Source organism: Poeciliopsis prolifica, unplaced genomic scaffold (genome assembly GCF_027474105.1).
Source record: "Poeciliopsis prolifica strain line A6 unplaced genomic scaffold, Auburn_PproV2 SCAFFOLD048, whole genome shotgun sequence".
Lineage (NCBI taxonomy): Eukaryota > Metazoa > Chordata > Actinopteri > Cyprinodontiformes > Poeciliidae > Poeciliopsis > Poeciliopsis prolifica.
Window position 1 is genome coordinate 780,402 of NW_026562423.1, and position 14,341 is coordinate 794,742.

Genomic DNA, 14,341 nt, shown 5'->3' on the forward strand with positions numbered 1-14,341 from the left:
ATATTACAGGCAACGTAATATCCAGAGAACGATAAGCAATGTCTTTAGCTGCTGTTTGTCCACTGATATCATCCAACAAGCAGCTGGAGTTATACTGAATGGAATCACACACAGCTGGCAGGAGCTGAATGGGATTTTATTCTTTTGAAAACAAATGCATGCCACACTTTCAGTGGGTTTCATAGAAGTACTCAATGAAATACTCTGAAGTTGTGACTGCAGTTTGGTATCCAACAGGATGTTTTTAAGAGTCCTAATGTAATATTCTCGAACACTAGCCGTGTACAAGGAGTTAAAGCTGGTTGGTCGCTAGAAGCCAAAAGCTCTTGGAAAGAAAACCCAACTCCCGGTTTAAATATGGCGCCTCCCTTTCACTTTCTAGGTCCTTGAGGAAATGATTTGCTCTTTAGCTGGTAAATGGCCTAGCAGACTTGGCTCTTTACAAATGCCACGCTGAGCTCTTCTCTTTCTGGAAAAGTCAGCGACTGCCGCGACGTCTCCTGCCCAAAAGAACTGGCGAGAAGTCGGTCGAGGCGTTTCATGAGATTTGCCTCGACCAGATCCGCCGGCTCCTGTCGGTGCCACACAAAGAGGAATCGCCTCGTTTTTTTTTTTAACTGCTCAGGACGCGAAGGCTTTACCCCCCGGCGTGAGCTGGCACAGCTGCACCGCCTTTTATATTTCCATAGAACTATTCTAGGAACTAGAGAATAGGAGTATGACTTCAGATAGGATCATAAAAACAGCTAATGTATGGCAGATCTCTGATGCCCATGAACACTTCCACATGTTCCCCTGGCTTCATAGTGCAGTGTGCATAATGCAATCTGTCTAAGAAACAGCCCCTTTGTAATGCAAACTGTAAGCGTTCATGAAGCTATGAAAGGAGAAAGAGACACTTACTTTCCAACCTCATCGATGACAGGAGCTGGACACAGTAAGAATGTGTTTTCTACACCAGCAGGCTTTTCATCTAAAGGGCAGAAACACAAAAAGAAATGAGTCTCCTGCAAAGGTATTCACATTATAACCACAAACGGGCTGCAAAGGAGCACGGAGCTGCCACCACCGTGCTTCACAGTAGGAGTTAGGAGGCCTTGAAGGTGATGTGCAGTGTGTCTTCCACCTGAGCAGTGTGTCTCTGCAGCCTCTCCAAGGTTACTGGTCACAGCTGTTGCTATGTCTTGATAGGTTTGCACTTGTAGTGTACTCTACTGACTTCTGAAGGCAACTGCTGGCGCTTTATTTAGGGCTATGGGAGTAAAAGGGGCTGAATAGATGTCGGTCTAACACATACAATCCCAATAAAATCCACTCAATTCCGTGGTCAGAATGTAACCAAAAGTTAAATATCTCAGCAGACACGAACACCATCGCTGTGCGTTACGTTTTTGAAAGATGAGAATGTTGTCTCGTAAAACGTAGATCAATGTAACCGTTTTATTTTCAGTACTGTCCCTCCTGCTACTCAGTGACATAGAAATCGACAAGTATACTGTAGAAAACCAGACGAACTTTGTTACTGACCGATCTGTTTATTTTAAAGTCTACTCACTGACTGTGACGGTATCGTTGATTTTGAAGCTGCAGAGCACCTGGTCGATGTTTCTTGCGTGGAGGAATCCGTTCCCTCTCACCACGACTTGAAATGTCTCTGGTTGCACAAACAAAACATTTGCCATTTGTACATATATGAAAGATTGCACAAAATGGGACTCGCTAAGGTAGACACAAACAAACAGTCAGCTCCAGTAACACGGCAAGCATCCTCTACAGTCCAAAAGGCAAAAGCAAACAGCGGCTTATAGATGCTAAGTATGGATAGAAAACAGCAAAGAATCTTAATGAACTTTTCATCCAGTAGTAAAGGAGGTGGAGGCGAATGTAGCTGATAGTAAAACGACTGAACGTTAACAAACGGTGTACCCAACCAATCATAGCAACTAATCTGAACCATCTGCAGCCTTTCCTGCTGGCAGTAGTGGACCACCGAAATGATGCAAAGTTGCCAGAAACACACAACCTGAACAGGGCTGCTGTGTTGTTTACATTTTATTGTTTACATTTTAAGAGCAACATTTCCTGGAGTGTATTATAAGCCTGGCGGGCCACCAGGCTTTATTCTTGCCCCCACCAGGCTAAGCATTGTTTATTTATTTAAGTCTGTTTGAAATGTTTGCGGATTTTCAGATGTTGTCGTTGGTTTTCAGGTAATAATCTTCCAACAACACATAATTGTCAAGTGATATTTTCAAGCTTTCTGTCAACTTTTAAGATTTTTCAACTCAGAAACACGACGGGCCGCTGGATGAATGGCTGCTCAGCACCCAACCTCTGGGTGAAGCAAGTATTCCAGGGAAACTTTGCCTATTCTTATATTTTAATGACCATATTGGAGGAGGGAGGACAAAAATACTAACAGGATGAATGAGGCAAGGGAAAAAAAAGGCATGTTTTCTTTAGAGAAGAAGCACAAATCACGTCATCCGGTATCACATTGTCAAAGGAAAGCTAACGTTGTGGGACGGGAATGCAAATAAATTCCCCTTGGCTAATTGTTAAATGGTTTGGTAATGCTCTGTTTCATGGAATACAAAACAGAAGCAAACGCAAAAACCAGACAGCTCGTCTGCTTTTACCCTTAGATATGTCATTAACCCCGGCTCTCAGCTGTTCATTCGAGCTATTTATTATCCGACTTATTTCTCAATGATGGTTGTGCGCTCTCTCCGGTGGTATTACACTAAAGGACATCTACTGTACATTTATTCTCCAGCTAATCTCCTGTAACTGCAGCACTGTTCTCATGGCCATTTCATTTCATGTGGCCCTTTGAAGCAGATTTCCGGTAAGTGACCCGACAGGCTGCATGTGGTCATTTTTCAGTCTGGGATAGTCGTAAAAGGAGGAGGCCAAACCAAAATGCTTCCTATTGAAATGAATGTAGTTCATGGGTGAATTCAATGATGGCATTTGTCTCAAAGACTCAAGAGAGACCCATTCGTTGTGCATTTGCCTTTCTGAGAGCGTGTTTTTCCAATTACCCACCTCCTGCGCACACACTCGACGGTTCTGCTGCCAATATTTCAATACAGGATTTCTTGATGATCTGAAAAAGCAAAGGCAGCAGTGATTTAGGAACGCACAAAATAATTGCAATGTGCTCGCAAAATTGAATGGCTTTTATAGAGCTCTTGAAAATAGCATCGCCTCCACCAGTGAGTGTTCCTGTATAAGGGGCACCAGGAGGGTTTGCCTCCATCTTTGACTGTTCTCCTTTGTTCCCCTAGAGGGTTTGTTGCCACCAGAGACTGTTCCTCTGTTTGTTAGGATGATCAAGGAGGTTTCAACTTCCTCACTGACTGGCTTTTTTTTATTTTTACCCCCTAGATTGTTAAATAAATTCTCAGTTTCACAGCTGGACATACAGTAGACTTTTACAGTAGAAAGAAGTCAGGTTACCGAGTCAATGACACCCCTAAGGGCGAGGAACCCTCCTAGCACAGGAAACACATGCTCTATGGTGTCCGCAATGGTGGCCAGCTAGAGTTGGTGAGAGAGAGAAAGACAAAGAAAGAGCATCCAGAGAGGAAACTGTAAACAAATGAAGAAAATTACTTTTTAAGAAAAAGAAAAGCTTCAAAAACAGATGCTCACTCAGAAAATCAACGTTTATGACAAACTTACACTGAACATTGATGCAGTATGTACAAATCTTCTCACTGATTTACTACTGTTTATCAGTGCAAGGAGCTATAGCAACAACAACTATATCCTCAAAACCATAAATTACTTTATTAAATCTGAATTTATGTTAGAGCCACTTTACTGGTTAGCCTTGCTTTACAGCTTCCTTACCTGCGTTTCATTGAAGTCTTTGACACCAACACAGTACACGATCGCTCCCAGTCGTCTGGCCTCCTCTGCCTGTCGGAAGAGTACAGATAAAAAGTCGTGTGAGGTCAGAGCTCCTCTCTCCAGATGAGATCTCTGCGGCTCCTGGTTGAGGATAAGCTGGATTTTAGATGGAGTGCGGATTTCTCGCCTGCTGTTGTGCATCGAAGAGCTGCTGCTCTTGCAGGTCACCGTCTGTCAGAGCGATGATCACACTGGCCGTCCCTGAAAAGACACATAGGCAAAAACTTTAAGATTCAAAGTAAACTGCAGAAATGGATGACAACGCTGAAGACCTCAGCTACTCACCAAAGTTTTCCTTGCGTATCTGGTCGTTTGCCTTTAAGCGGACAGACATGTTCTTTGTTAGAGGAGAATTTAGCAGACAGTACTAAAAAGCCTTTAATTTGACCTGAGTTAGTTATTGTGTGTTTTAATGTGTGTGTTGCAATGCCTGCTTACCCTCAGCAGCCCCAGGTCCATCAACGTATCCCCACCAGGTTTCTCTTTCTTCAGAGCATTCAGGCCCTTTTGGATATTCACTCTGTGGAGCAGAAAAACCGCTGGGGTGAAATAGTAAAGGTAATAATATACTTTTCCTGTAAAATAAATAAATATTCTATTTTTTTGGATGCAATTTCTTGCTTGTGTAACTAGGCGTCATTTAAATTTTATTTTGGAAATGGTCGGTTTGTTAGATGATCTTATCAGGGTTGTTGTTGCTGTCAGTAGAAGGTTTTGGAGGCATTGTGGTGACACTTTATTTGTCGGGTGGTGAATAAGGCGGTCATAAACATGACATAACACATGTCAGGAAAATGAGTAAATCTCTCGAGTCTTCTGTCTTGGTTATTGTCGAGTTGTCATGACAAAGACATTAACTTTGCGTCAAAAGTGTCAAGATTTACAGAATGACACTTTATGACAACAGTCATAAAAATTCATAAAGACTTGCTCATGTCCATCACAGGTGTTATGTCATGTTTGTGATGATGTCACGACCGCCTTGTGCATTATAAACACCACTTTTTAAATCTAAAAACAGAAGAGATTCATTATACCTCAATACTGACACAGCCAGTCCACATTAAGGTATAATAATATTATACTCTTACACTTTTTTCCAATTTGTTGATGACTAACTTTCATTTGTTCATCAGTGAGGCATTTCAATACATTTACAGTTAACATGCTGGGATTGGTCTTGCTGCTAAGCTAATGCTAGCATGTTAATCCAATTTTAATGAGCAGAAACTGCTTGGATTGAAAGATCTGTCGCTATCAGGAGAGCTGGACAGACTGCAGCATCCAGAAGTATTACACAGTAACAATAATAATGTAGACCATGTGATACCAATAGAAAACTCTTCATTTATTTTATATACATGGCACTGCTGTAAATTTTTTGTCACAGTGGGAGTTTGTAAGCAAAGGCTGATCCTTAAATGAAAGCATCGTCAGCATATATCATCTGTACGTCAAATCAACGTCGCCTGTTCACAACACAAATGGTTACAAGTTCCACTGACAATTCAGACATTTAGCTGAATATTAAAGCAACCGCCCAGCAAGATGAGCAAAGAAAAAAATAATCCCTTTTAAATTTTGAGTGTGTAACTTTACATACTCACATGTTATAGCATGTAAAGGCTTTAATGCTTTAACCTTCACTAGCAGCAAACTTTGTAGAAAAAAACCTTTTCCATGAAAAAAAAAAAGAATCAAATAGACCTTTAAAGGCTCACATAAAAACAGACCAGATGTGATTTTGGAGCTGATTATGGATTTTTACCATAGAGGAAATACAGCAGGATTTCTGACTGGCAAGTTTGACCACTGGCTAGTTGTAATGTTACTGCAGCCTCTTTGGGCGGTTCCATGTTTTAACAACCTGGACGAGTTCACCGCAAGCACTGAGGGCCGAGGGATCGGCACACACCGTCCACACACACACACCATCCACACACACACACCGTCCACACACCGTCCACACACACACCATCCACACACACATACACACCGTCCACACACACACACCATCCACACACACATACACACCGTCCACACACACACACCATCCACACACACACCGTCCACACACACACACCATCCACACACACATACACACCGTCCACACACACACACACACCATCCACACACACCGTCCACACACACACTGTCCACACACACCGTCCACACACACACTGTCCACACGCACCGTCCACACAAACTGGGGACAATGAAGGAGCCTTGGAGTGAAATCTGTCATCAATCTGTCATCTGCGTTTGGTGACCTTCAGCTTTATGGAGGGGATTTTCTGACGAGTTCAAGTTGCAGAGCTGACCTTCAAAATAGAGGAAGTAGTAGGGGGAAAAAGAACAGTGTAGAAAATATAAATGACCCGGTTTATTCATCTGGGAGGGGGTAAATTCATGTTTGTTTGTTTTTTTTAAAAAACGGGGAATTTCTGCTCCTCCTCTAGTATTTTTGACATCTCAGAGATCTTTCATTGAAACCTCCGAGAAAGGAAACGACGTCCTCAGCGACGGACACAAACAACAACACACTCTGCTTTTATTTGCTCTTCCATAACAGTTACAGTTAATCCCAGCAAATGAATTTCTATTAAAATATTACCAGTGACTCGGAGAGCCAAGTGAAATCACCTGTTTTCTGTTAGCTTCATGATGGTGGAGGCTCTGGAGCTGAACGTTATGAAGGACATCCTCAGCATGGGACTGGAACAGGGAGGGAAAAAGAAAAAAAAAACAAAAACGCAGAATTACACAAACACACGAAGCATTTCGCTGTGGAACAAACTGCGCCAACAATCTGCCTATGATGTCACCGGCAGAAAGATTCATGTGTTTTCTTGCTACTTTCCTCAATCAGATCTGTGTTTTTGCAGAATTGCTGGATTTATACTGAAATTAAAAGCTATATTTACAAATTAGGTGTGGTCTGACATTTGCGGTCGGAATGGGACAAAACATGAAAAATTTGAAGGCGCATAATTGCGCAAGTCACTATGAATTTACAGGAATACAATGACAGAGTCGTACCAGAGGGCAGGAGCCAGACCCACAGTGACCTAGTTTTGATATGAAAACTGTGTCACAGAATCTCAACATGTGAATTTCTGTTTATTTGTGGATGAAGTCTGTTTGGGGAAGGTTTTGCGGGGGCCGGAGGCGGTGCCGCTCACAAAGGACCGTTGTCATTTGTGCTTCTCCGTCGTGTTTACTGACAGATGAAAAATTTAAGGCAAGAACGGATCACTGCTCTGAATGGATCCTTCAGCTGAGGAGGAACGAGGAGGTTGATTTTGGCAAAAACAAAGCAAAAAATAAAAAATAAAAAAAAACTAGAAGAAAGACAGTCCAAAATCTGTATGGCTTGTTTTTAAATTTATTCAATGATTTACTGAACACAGAGAAGTTGAATTCGTTGAACATAATCATGAGACAAAAGTAAGGATGTAAAGCTGATACTGCTGATTGTATTTAAGGCCCAAAAGCCTTCGGTGTCTGAAAGCAACCAAACCAACAACAGGCCTGTATTGATTTTTTAAAATTGGTCTGTATTTATTTGCCGGTGTGGGAGGTAAGGTGTGTTTTCCTGTAACAATAGATTCTTTAACCAGGAAGCCAGAAGCTGTCAGGGCACCAACAATGAAGTTTCACACATTAGCTACCCTCTTATTAAACTGGTTTAATGCTTCTCTGCTGGCTTCCTTTAACAGGGCTTCACGATCGCGGCCGCTTGTGAAGAATCTCTTACCTTTTAAACTTCTCCGCCAAGTTCTTCACAAATTCAAAGATCTCATTCCAGTGGCCGATCACACTGCCAGACCTGCAGAACGGGAGAGAGCAAATGAATGTGAGGAAACGTCATAAAGTTTATTCTGTATCTATACGTCGGTGACAACTTCCATATACTCCACAACTACCTCACGCCATTGCAAGATGTGTGCTACCAAAGCAGCACTGGGAGCCGCAAAAATAGTTCACTTTAAGCTATTGGACAGACATACTGAGCTCCACATGGAGAAGCGCTTAAACAGGAAAATTACAGCGTGGCTGACTGAGAGGAACTGAGGCTCAAAACATCCGCAGTGAAAAGAACAAGCTGGGAATATGCAAGGTGAAACACAACGGTCAAATATTTTGCTTTAAGTGAAAATATTGTTATGTCCTCCTTTACTTTGAACAAGTTGTTGACATTTCCATGTCAGAAAGTTGGGAGGTCAAAGAGCGACCCTGATGTCAAAATCCAACATGGTCGCCATGCTTGTAAAACGTAGCAAAAGTTGCAGGAATATTTGGTTGTATCTTGGTAACTCATTGCCACGCATAGTTGAAGGCAACCTGTTTGCGAAAAATGTACGTTCAGCCGTTGAACGCTGAGAAATACGAAAACAAAATCAAACAGACGGAACAAACTCATCACCACAACTAGTTTCCCACGTCGCTTAGCAGGTTGCTGAGAGAGTAGATGTAGAACAGGAGCAAAGTTCCCACTTTTATTAATACACATAGCAACAAATCCATTTGATGTCGTCTTTACATCTTATCAAACATTTGACAGCTGTGATGAACAAAACATCACGCTAACAGCTACGGGAGTAAGCCAGCTGTTACCAGACTTGAAAGGAAACGGCATCAACTGTGAATTTCTGCCGATTACGTACACAAGAAAGTCTTGTGTAACGTCATAATCGGCGCGAACCACATCAGCTGCCAGCTAAACATGGAGAAAAGAGGCAAGTGGTTAAATCTAGGGTCTAATTTAGCGGGCCCCCTTTACCACCAAAAAGGCGCCTAAAGGCTGAGTAAATAAGAGCCGGTCTCCCCAGGAAAGCTGCTATAAAACTGGACTGTTACGAAACGTCTCCCTGTGAGGCGGCCTACGTCTCTGTGAGTTTGCAGCAGTTTTATTAGCTGAGAGCCTTACAGGAAGGGGCTTCAGAAAATGGACCACCTGTTGGCAAACTGACGGCGCAGAGAGACGAAGAGACAAATTCGAAGAGTGAAACAAAAGAAGGTGTTAGGCGGTGTGGAGAGTGGCTCATTTAACCATGTTAAGCAAAGCTTAGCGAAGCAGAGCTGCTTTGTTAGAAAGTAAAAACTGTTCACACACCTTGAGACGACATGCCAGAGTACTTTCCTTTCTCTTGTGAAAGAACAGGTGTGAAAAAGAGCTGTGTTAGTCACGTCGACCTCCTTTTTCCTTATTTTACACCAATAATTTAAAAAAAAGATCAGAATGTTCGAGACTAAACTAGGACCATGCCAGGTTGTTTTAGTCATTGGACCTCTTGTAGTATCCCTCCAAAGACGTGAGCGCATTCAGGGCATTCATATTTGCTTCACGTTCGGTTGCTCTTTACGCAGATGACATGTTACTTTTTATTTCAAATTCTCTTATGTTTCTTATGTTTTTTTTAAACTGCCTCTGCTTTCATCACTTGACTGCTTTGCTTCCTTCTCAACTGAAACATCAAGTCTGCACAAAAGTGAACAAAAAAAGTTCTTAAACTGCAGCTTTGAAACAGTCAAATGTGAGTGTAACCTTCCCAAGATCCACAACAGCAAAAAACGACAAACGTTTTCTTAAAGTCGGTTTCACCTCTTAAATAAAGTCAAATTGAGGCCGCAGTCGACATTACATAGGGCTTCTGAAGAGCAGCTTTTGAGTCCGTTGGGCTCGGTCTGGTGTGTGAGGAGGCCACAAAACCTCATGTTAACCAGAATGTTCACCTTTCAAGAGAAAAACATGGAGATAAAAGTTTGGAGCCAGAAGCCGGAAGCTGGAATTAAGCAAATAGAAGATTTCCAACAAAAACATGTACTCCTTATATAAGTTTAAATTTAATCAGTCATCAGACGGTTAGAAAGGCTTTTCAGAGCAAAAGAAAAATCTCATGTTTTTTTTCCCTGATTTCATGAGCTGCTCGCCCACATCAAGGCCTCGCATTCCAATCTGGCTGACTGAGCAAAAAGACTTTACAAGCTTTGCAAAAATCCTCCCGAAATAATGATAAAAAAAAGAAAAAAACAACAACAAAGAAAACATGGGGGTAAAAGAGCAGGTTTAGTTCAGCGAAATGTGCAGCGCACACAGAAACATTCACAAGAGGACTGCAGACGCAGACACAAGGAAGCTGGAGTACAGCAGCAAACATCTTGTGCCGTTTGTTCCATCATAGCAACAGAGGAGGGCGGAAAGAAAGAAGAAAAAAAGGAGAAGAGAGGAACAAATAGGCCGTGGACGACGTGTGACTGAGGAGTTGGGGATCAGCTCCGAGCGTTGACCGAATGCGAGGCGAAGCTGAGGACTGGAGCGGCCCGGCTGTCTGAGGTGGAGGCCCGAGGCTGAGCTCGCAGTTTCGCTCACCTGTCCAAACAACGGCGGGAGGAAGTGGCTCGTTGCGTTTGATGAAAACCCATTAAGTTCCCCCTGAGATCTCCTGATCTAATTTGAATGATCCGAGCTGAGCCCTGACGCTGGGCGGCCTGTGGGCCCAAAGTATTAAATAATAACACTAATGATAAAATAAACTGTTCAAGGAATCAGCAGTAGCCCCAATTTGCCAACAAAGTAACTCGAGCTGAGGTCATGCAGGAGCACGTCTCTCTGAAGACACAGTGGGTTTGATGGGAGTAGAATGAAAAACACGTGTCTAAGAAATACTTGGGCTGAACAAAAAGAAACAAAAAAGGAAGGGAAGATCAGGGGAGAGATGAGGAGTCTGATACTTGGTACGCCAAAAATATATGTTAGTTTTAAATCAGCTGGCTTATCGGGATTCCTCACTGCCAAGGAGGACTTCCTGGTGATTCATTCATCTTCTCTGTGATACGGTTAATGCTGCAGTGTGTAACTTTTATTTAACAAAAAAATATGTTTTTCACATATTTGTTCAAATATCCTGACAATGTCATGTGAGACGGATAATCTGTGAAAAGAATCCGACTCCTCCACCTCCTCCACTGCTGTCTGAAGACATGCTACGCTCCTGGTGAAAAACAACCAGTCAAAGCCAGGAGGAGGGGCTTAGCGCTGACAACCAACCTCATGTATGCGCTGCTGAATGCGCTACTGTTCAGAGAAACGACTTACATTTACGGCAGAGCCGTGTATCGTCGGTGGCTATGCTAGTTAGCCTTAGCATTCGCAAAAAGCTCTGCTATCAGGAAAGCAAGGGGCTCTGATTGGTTCTTTCTAGTTTGAACTGGGAGAAGGCAGAGGACTTAGATGCTTTTTTTCGTATCTGCCTTTTAACATTTTGTCACGACAGTGAGAGTTTCAAGAAAAACGTTAAAAAAAGAGAATTTACTAAATATTAAAACTGATCATATGGGCTGTTTTACTAATAGAAATAGAAAATGTTGCAGCATCATCATTCAAATTCAACCTTAATTTTTTACAATTTGTCATGTCACAACAAACATTTTGTCCTGACAGACGGTGAGCCCTAAAGAACTTCAGGAAGTTAGCGTTGAACTGTTTAACTTTTGTGATTTTATGGATTTATTTGTGCTTATATGTTTTTTTATATTACTGCTATTTGCCACTGATTGTGCTTGTTTCTCAGATGTCTCCTCCTTAGACTCTAGTTGCCTCCGATTGGCTGGAAGCCCCTCGGTCTATATAGACATGTAGCCGAGGCGCGGCGTGTTTTTGTCCTTATTAAACCTTCAGAATATTTTGGAGTGCTGATTATCCTTGTTATTTCTTTTTGTTTTTTGTTGGAGTTTTTCCACTCTGAAGTTGTGCAAACTAACTGTCTCCTCATGTCTCATAAACTTAAAATTACATACACAAACGTTCGTTTTCGCAACTTGCCAACACACTTCAGAGTTTGTCTTTGTGGGGCATGACTAAAACATTCCCCAGCACTTTGCCACCTGACACTAATTGTTTTTCTTGCTACCGATTGGCTGTAATCCCAAGAGCCGAAACGAGGAAGACCGTAAACGTTAGCTTCTGCCTGTCATTCTTCTAGCAGCTAAAAAAAACACAAAATCTCACCAAGTATTTTTTGTCTAGTCTTCTGGAGCAAATATCTCAGTCTAGTTGAAATAAGACAAATCTCAGTTACAAGTAACGTTTTAGGAAAATTTGGGAACTTGATTTGAGTCAATACTTCTTCAACATTGAAGAATTAACAAGTGTTTAGTCCTTTGACAGATTTAGTTGTTATAATGTGGAAAAATGTCTTCTATATATATTTTTTACTTGTTTTGAGAAGGGAATTTCTTTTGCAGGGCTTGTCATTTTTTTTTCCCGCTGAATGGAAATGATTATCTGAGTAATAATTTGGTTATTACTAGACAGTTTAAAAGGAGAATATGAACACATCATGAGATGTTACAAAGAGATTAAGAGAAAGTTGTGAAAATTAATTTTATTTGTTTTAGTCGCATTTTGCAGGAATCTGGCGGCATTTTGATGATGATTTGTCTTGTTTCGATCACATCAGTCATCAAATATTGCATAATCTCAGTTTAACAGATAAAACCCACATCCTTTAGCATCTGTTGAGATGAAGGAGAGGGACGGATGATCCACACGTCTCCTTCTCCGCCTCCGAAGACTCAGTGAAAAAAACACGTCCAATCATTTCAAACACATGATTATTCTTTTTTTTTCTTCTGCATATTGAGGGAGATTGGAAATCGCTAAACCGGCAGAAAAATGATTCAGACAATGTGTGTTTTCGGGAGGGGACACGTGTTGAAAGACTGGGAGACGAGATACAACAGCATGCGCTCCACCGTCTGTTTAGATCATTTTGCTAAAACAGTTTTAACTTGGCAACAACAGCGGGGGAAGAGGCGAAACGTGACTTTCTCGGCTCATTTTCTCACGAATGCTTTCGCTATCTGGTCTGTCAGTTTAAATGGGAAGCCACCGTTTGGCTGGTTGATCATATTTTGCATGATCGCCTAGTGGCAACAGGAAAACGCCAAACGCCGTCATCGAAATCATCAAACGGATACACATCAGTCATGCTGATCAATGTTCCACCTGCTACTAATCAAAAGCAGCTCTAAGCAGGTGAATATTGACTTAAAGGAACTTAGTCTTCAGCTGCTTCTTGGTAGTTTTCTGTGAGTTTGTTCCAGATTTGTGGGGCATAGAAGCTGAACGCTGCTCCTCCATGTTTGGTTCTGGGGAAGCACAGCACAACCAGAACTAGAACCACAGGTCCGGACAAGTTCAAACAAGTCTTATGTTATGGTAAATGGACTGAACTTATACTGCGCTTTTCCGATCATTTTGATGACTCAAAGCGCTTTTTGTTAGAGTCACATTCACCTTATACACCGACACACAGATCTGTAGAGAACTTGTTTTCTTGTTTGTTTCTTATTAAGGCGGCTAAAGATCAATGCAGCGAAACACAAACGCATGGATGAATTTCTCCAGATCTCGCTGCGACATTCGTCCCTTTAGTCCTAGAAATGACCTTCAGGTCATAGGAGGCCGTCTTTGTAACTATCTTTACGTGGTCAGAGTCCCTCACCACACCCAGATTTCCGTCCTCATTGCTAGTCTCTGACTGTAACTGTGCCGACTCTCAGAGACGTGTCATTTTCCCTGAAGCTCAGAGATATGGGAAACTACTTTAACTACCTCATTAAGGGCAACTGGTGGTTGGAAAGAAATTGTTCAACACTTAGTTAGTTTCTACCAACTGGAGCAGGCTCTTCCCTCCCGGACTGCATGTGAGAAAATTCTCCCCCTGCTATGAAATCTCAGCCCTTGGTGCCATTCTCACGGGGAAAGGCATCAAAAAGAAAACACACCCCACCTCCACCGAGAAGGCAGTCTGCCACGGTAGCTGGGCCTCTTACCCACACCACCCCAGGCTGCAGCCAATGAGCAAATGGATTCATTTTAGAACCACGAACCGACGTTTACGGCATTTGCACAAATCAAAGTGTTTAGGACATGATGGCTAAGCTAATGCCGGGCATCCCGCCCAAAACCAAGAAAAATTGCCGGGTGAAAACTGCTGGATGCAAGTTGTTAGAGGCTTTGCAGTCGGTGCTCAATGGCTCTTTATTGGGCCGGGCTTTCCCAGGCCTGAACGGTGCTCTGTGACGCTCTGTGATGCTCTGTGATGCTCTGCATGCGTAAAGGAAGCAGACATTTTGCATTAAACACAAGTCTTTAAAAAAATAAAAATAAAAAAATAAACATTTCTTGTTTCTCAAAGCCTTTAAAAGACTGAAACATGATATCTGACCAGCAGTGACTTCCTCCTGTAAACACACCACCGCTCTCTGGAAGAGGTCCATCAGCAGGGCTGTCGTTCTTGAGCGTTTTCAGACATGTCCAAAGTATTTACAGGCTGCAGCTGCGCTCTAGGTTTTCCGCTGACTCGGCTGGATTCAGGCAGCATGACTCAAAGTCACATCAGTGAGTTAGCTTGTG

At 42.3% G+C, this 14,341-nt stretch overlaps 1 protein-coding gene across 2 annotated transcripts in view; it reads right to left on the bottom strand.

Moving 5' to 3' along the window:
• antxr1c (ANTXR cell adhesion molecule 1c) overlaps positions 1-14,341 on the bottom strand; it is a 38,460-nt gene that overhangs the window by 16,694 nt on the left and 7,425 nt on the right. For both annotated transcript variants that reach the window (XM_055057652.1, XM_055057651.1), the window contains exons 2-11: positions 7,676-7,747; positions 6,562-6,633; positions 4,357-4,438; positions 4,204-4,234; positions 4,046-4,119; positions 3,859-3,927; positions 3,463-3,543; positions 3,049-3,109; positions 1,556-1,654; positions 904-973 (exon numbers count right to left, since the gene is read on the bottom strand). In XM_055057652.1, coding sequence (XP_054913627.1) covers positions 904-973; positions 1,556-1,654; positions 3,049-3,109; positions 3,463-3,543; positions 3,859-3,927; positions 4,046-4,119; positions 4,204-4,234; positions 4,357-4,438; positions 6,562-6,633; positions 7,676-7,747 — 711 coding nt within the window. The remainder of the gene's footprint in view (positions 1-903; positions 974-1,555; positions 1,655-3,048; positions 3,110-3,462; positions 3,544-3,858; positions 3,928-4,045; positions 4,120-4,203; positions 4,235-4,356; positions 4,439-6,561; positions 6,634-7,675; positions 7,748-14,341) is intronic.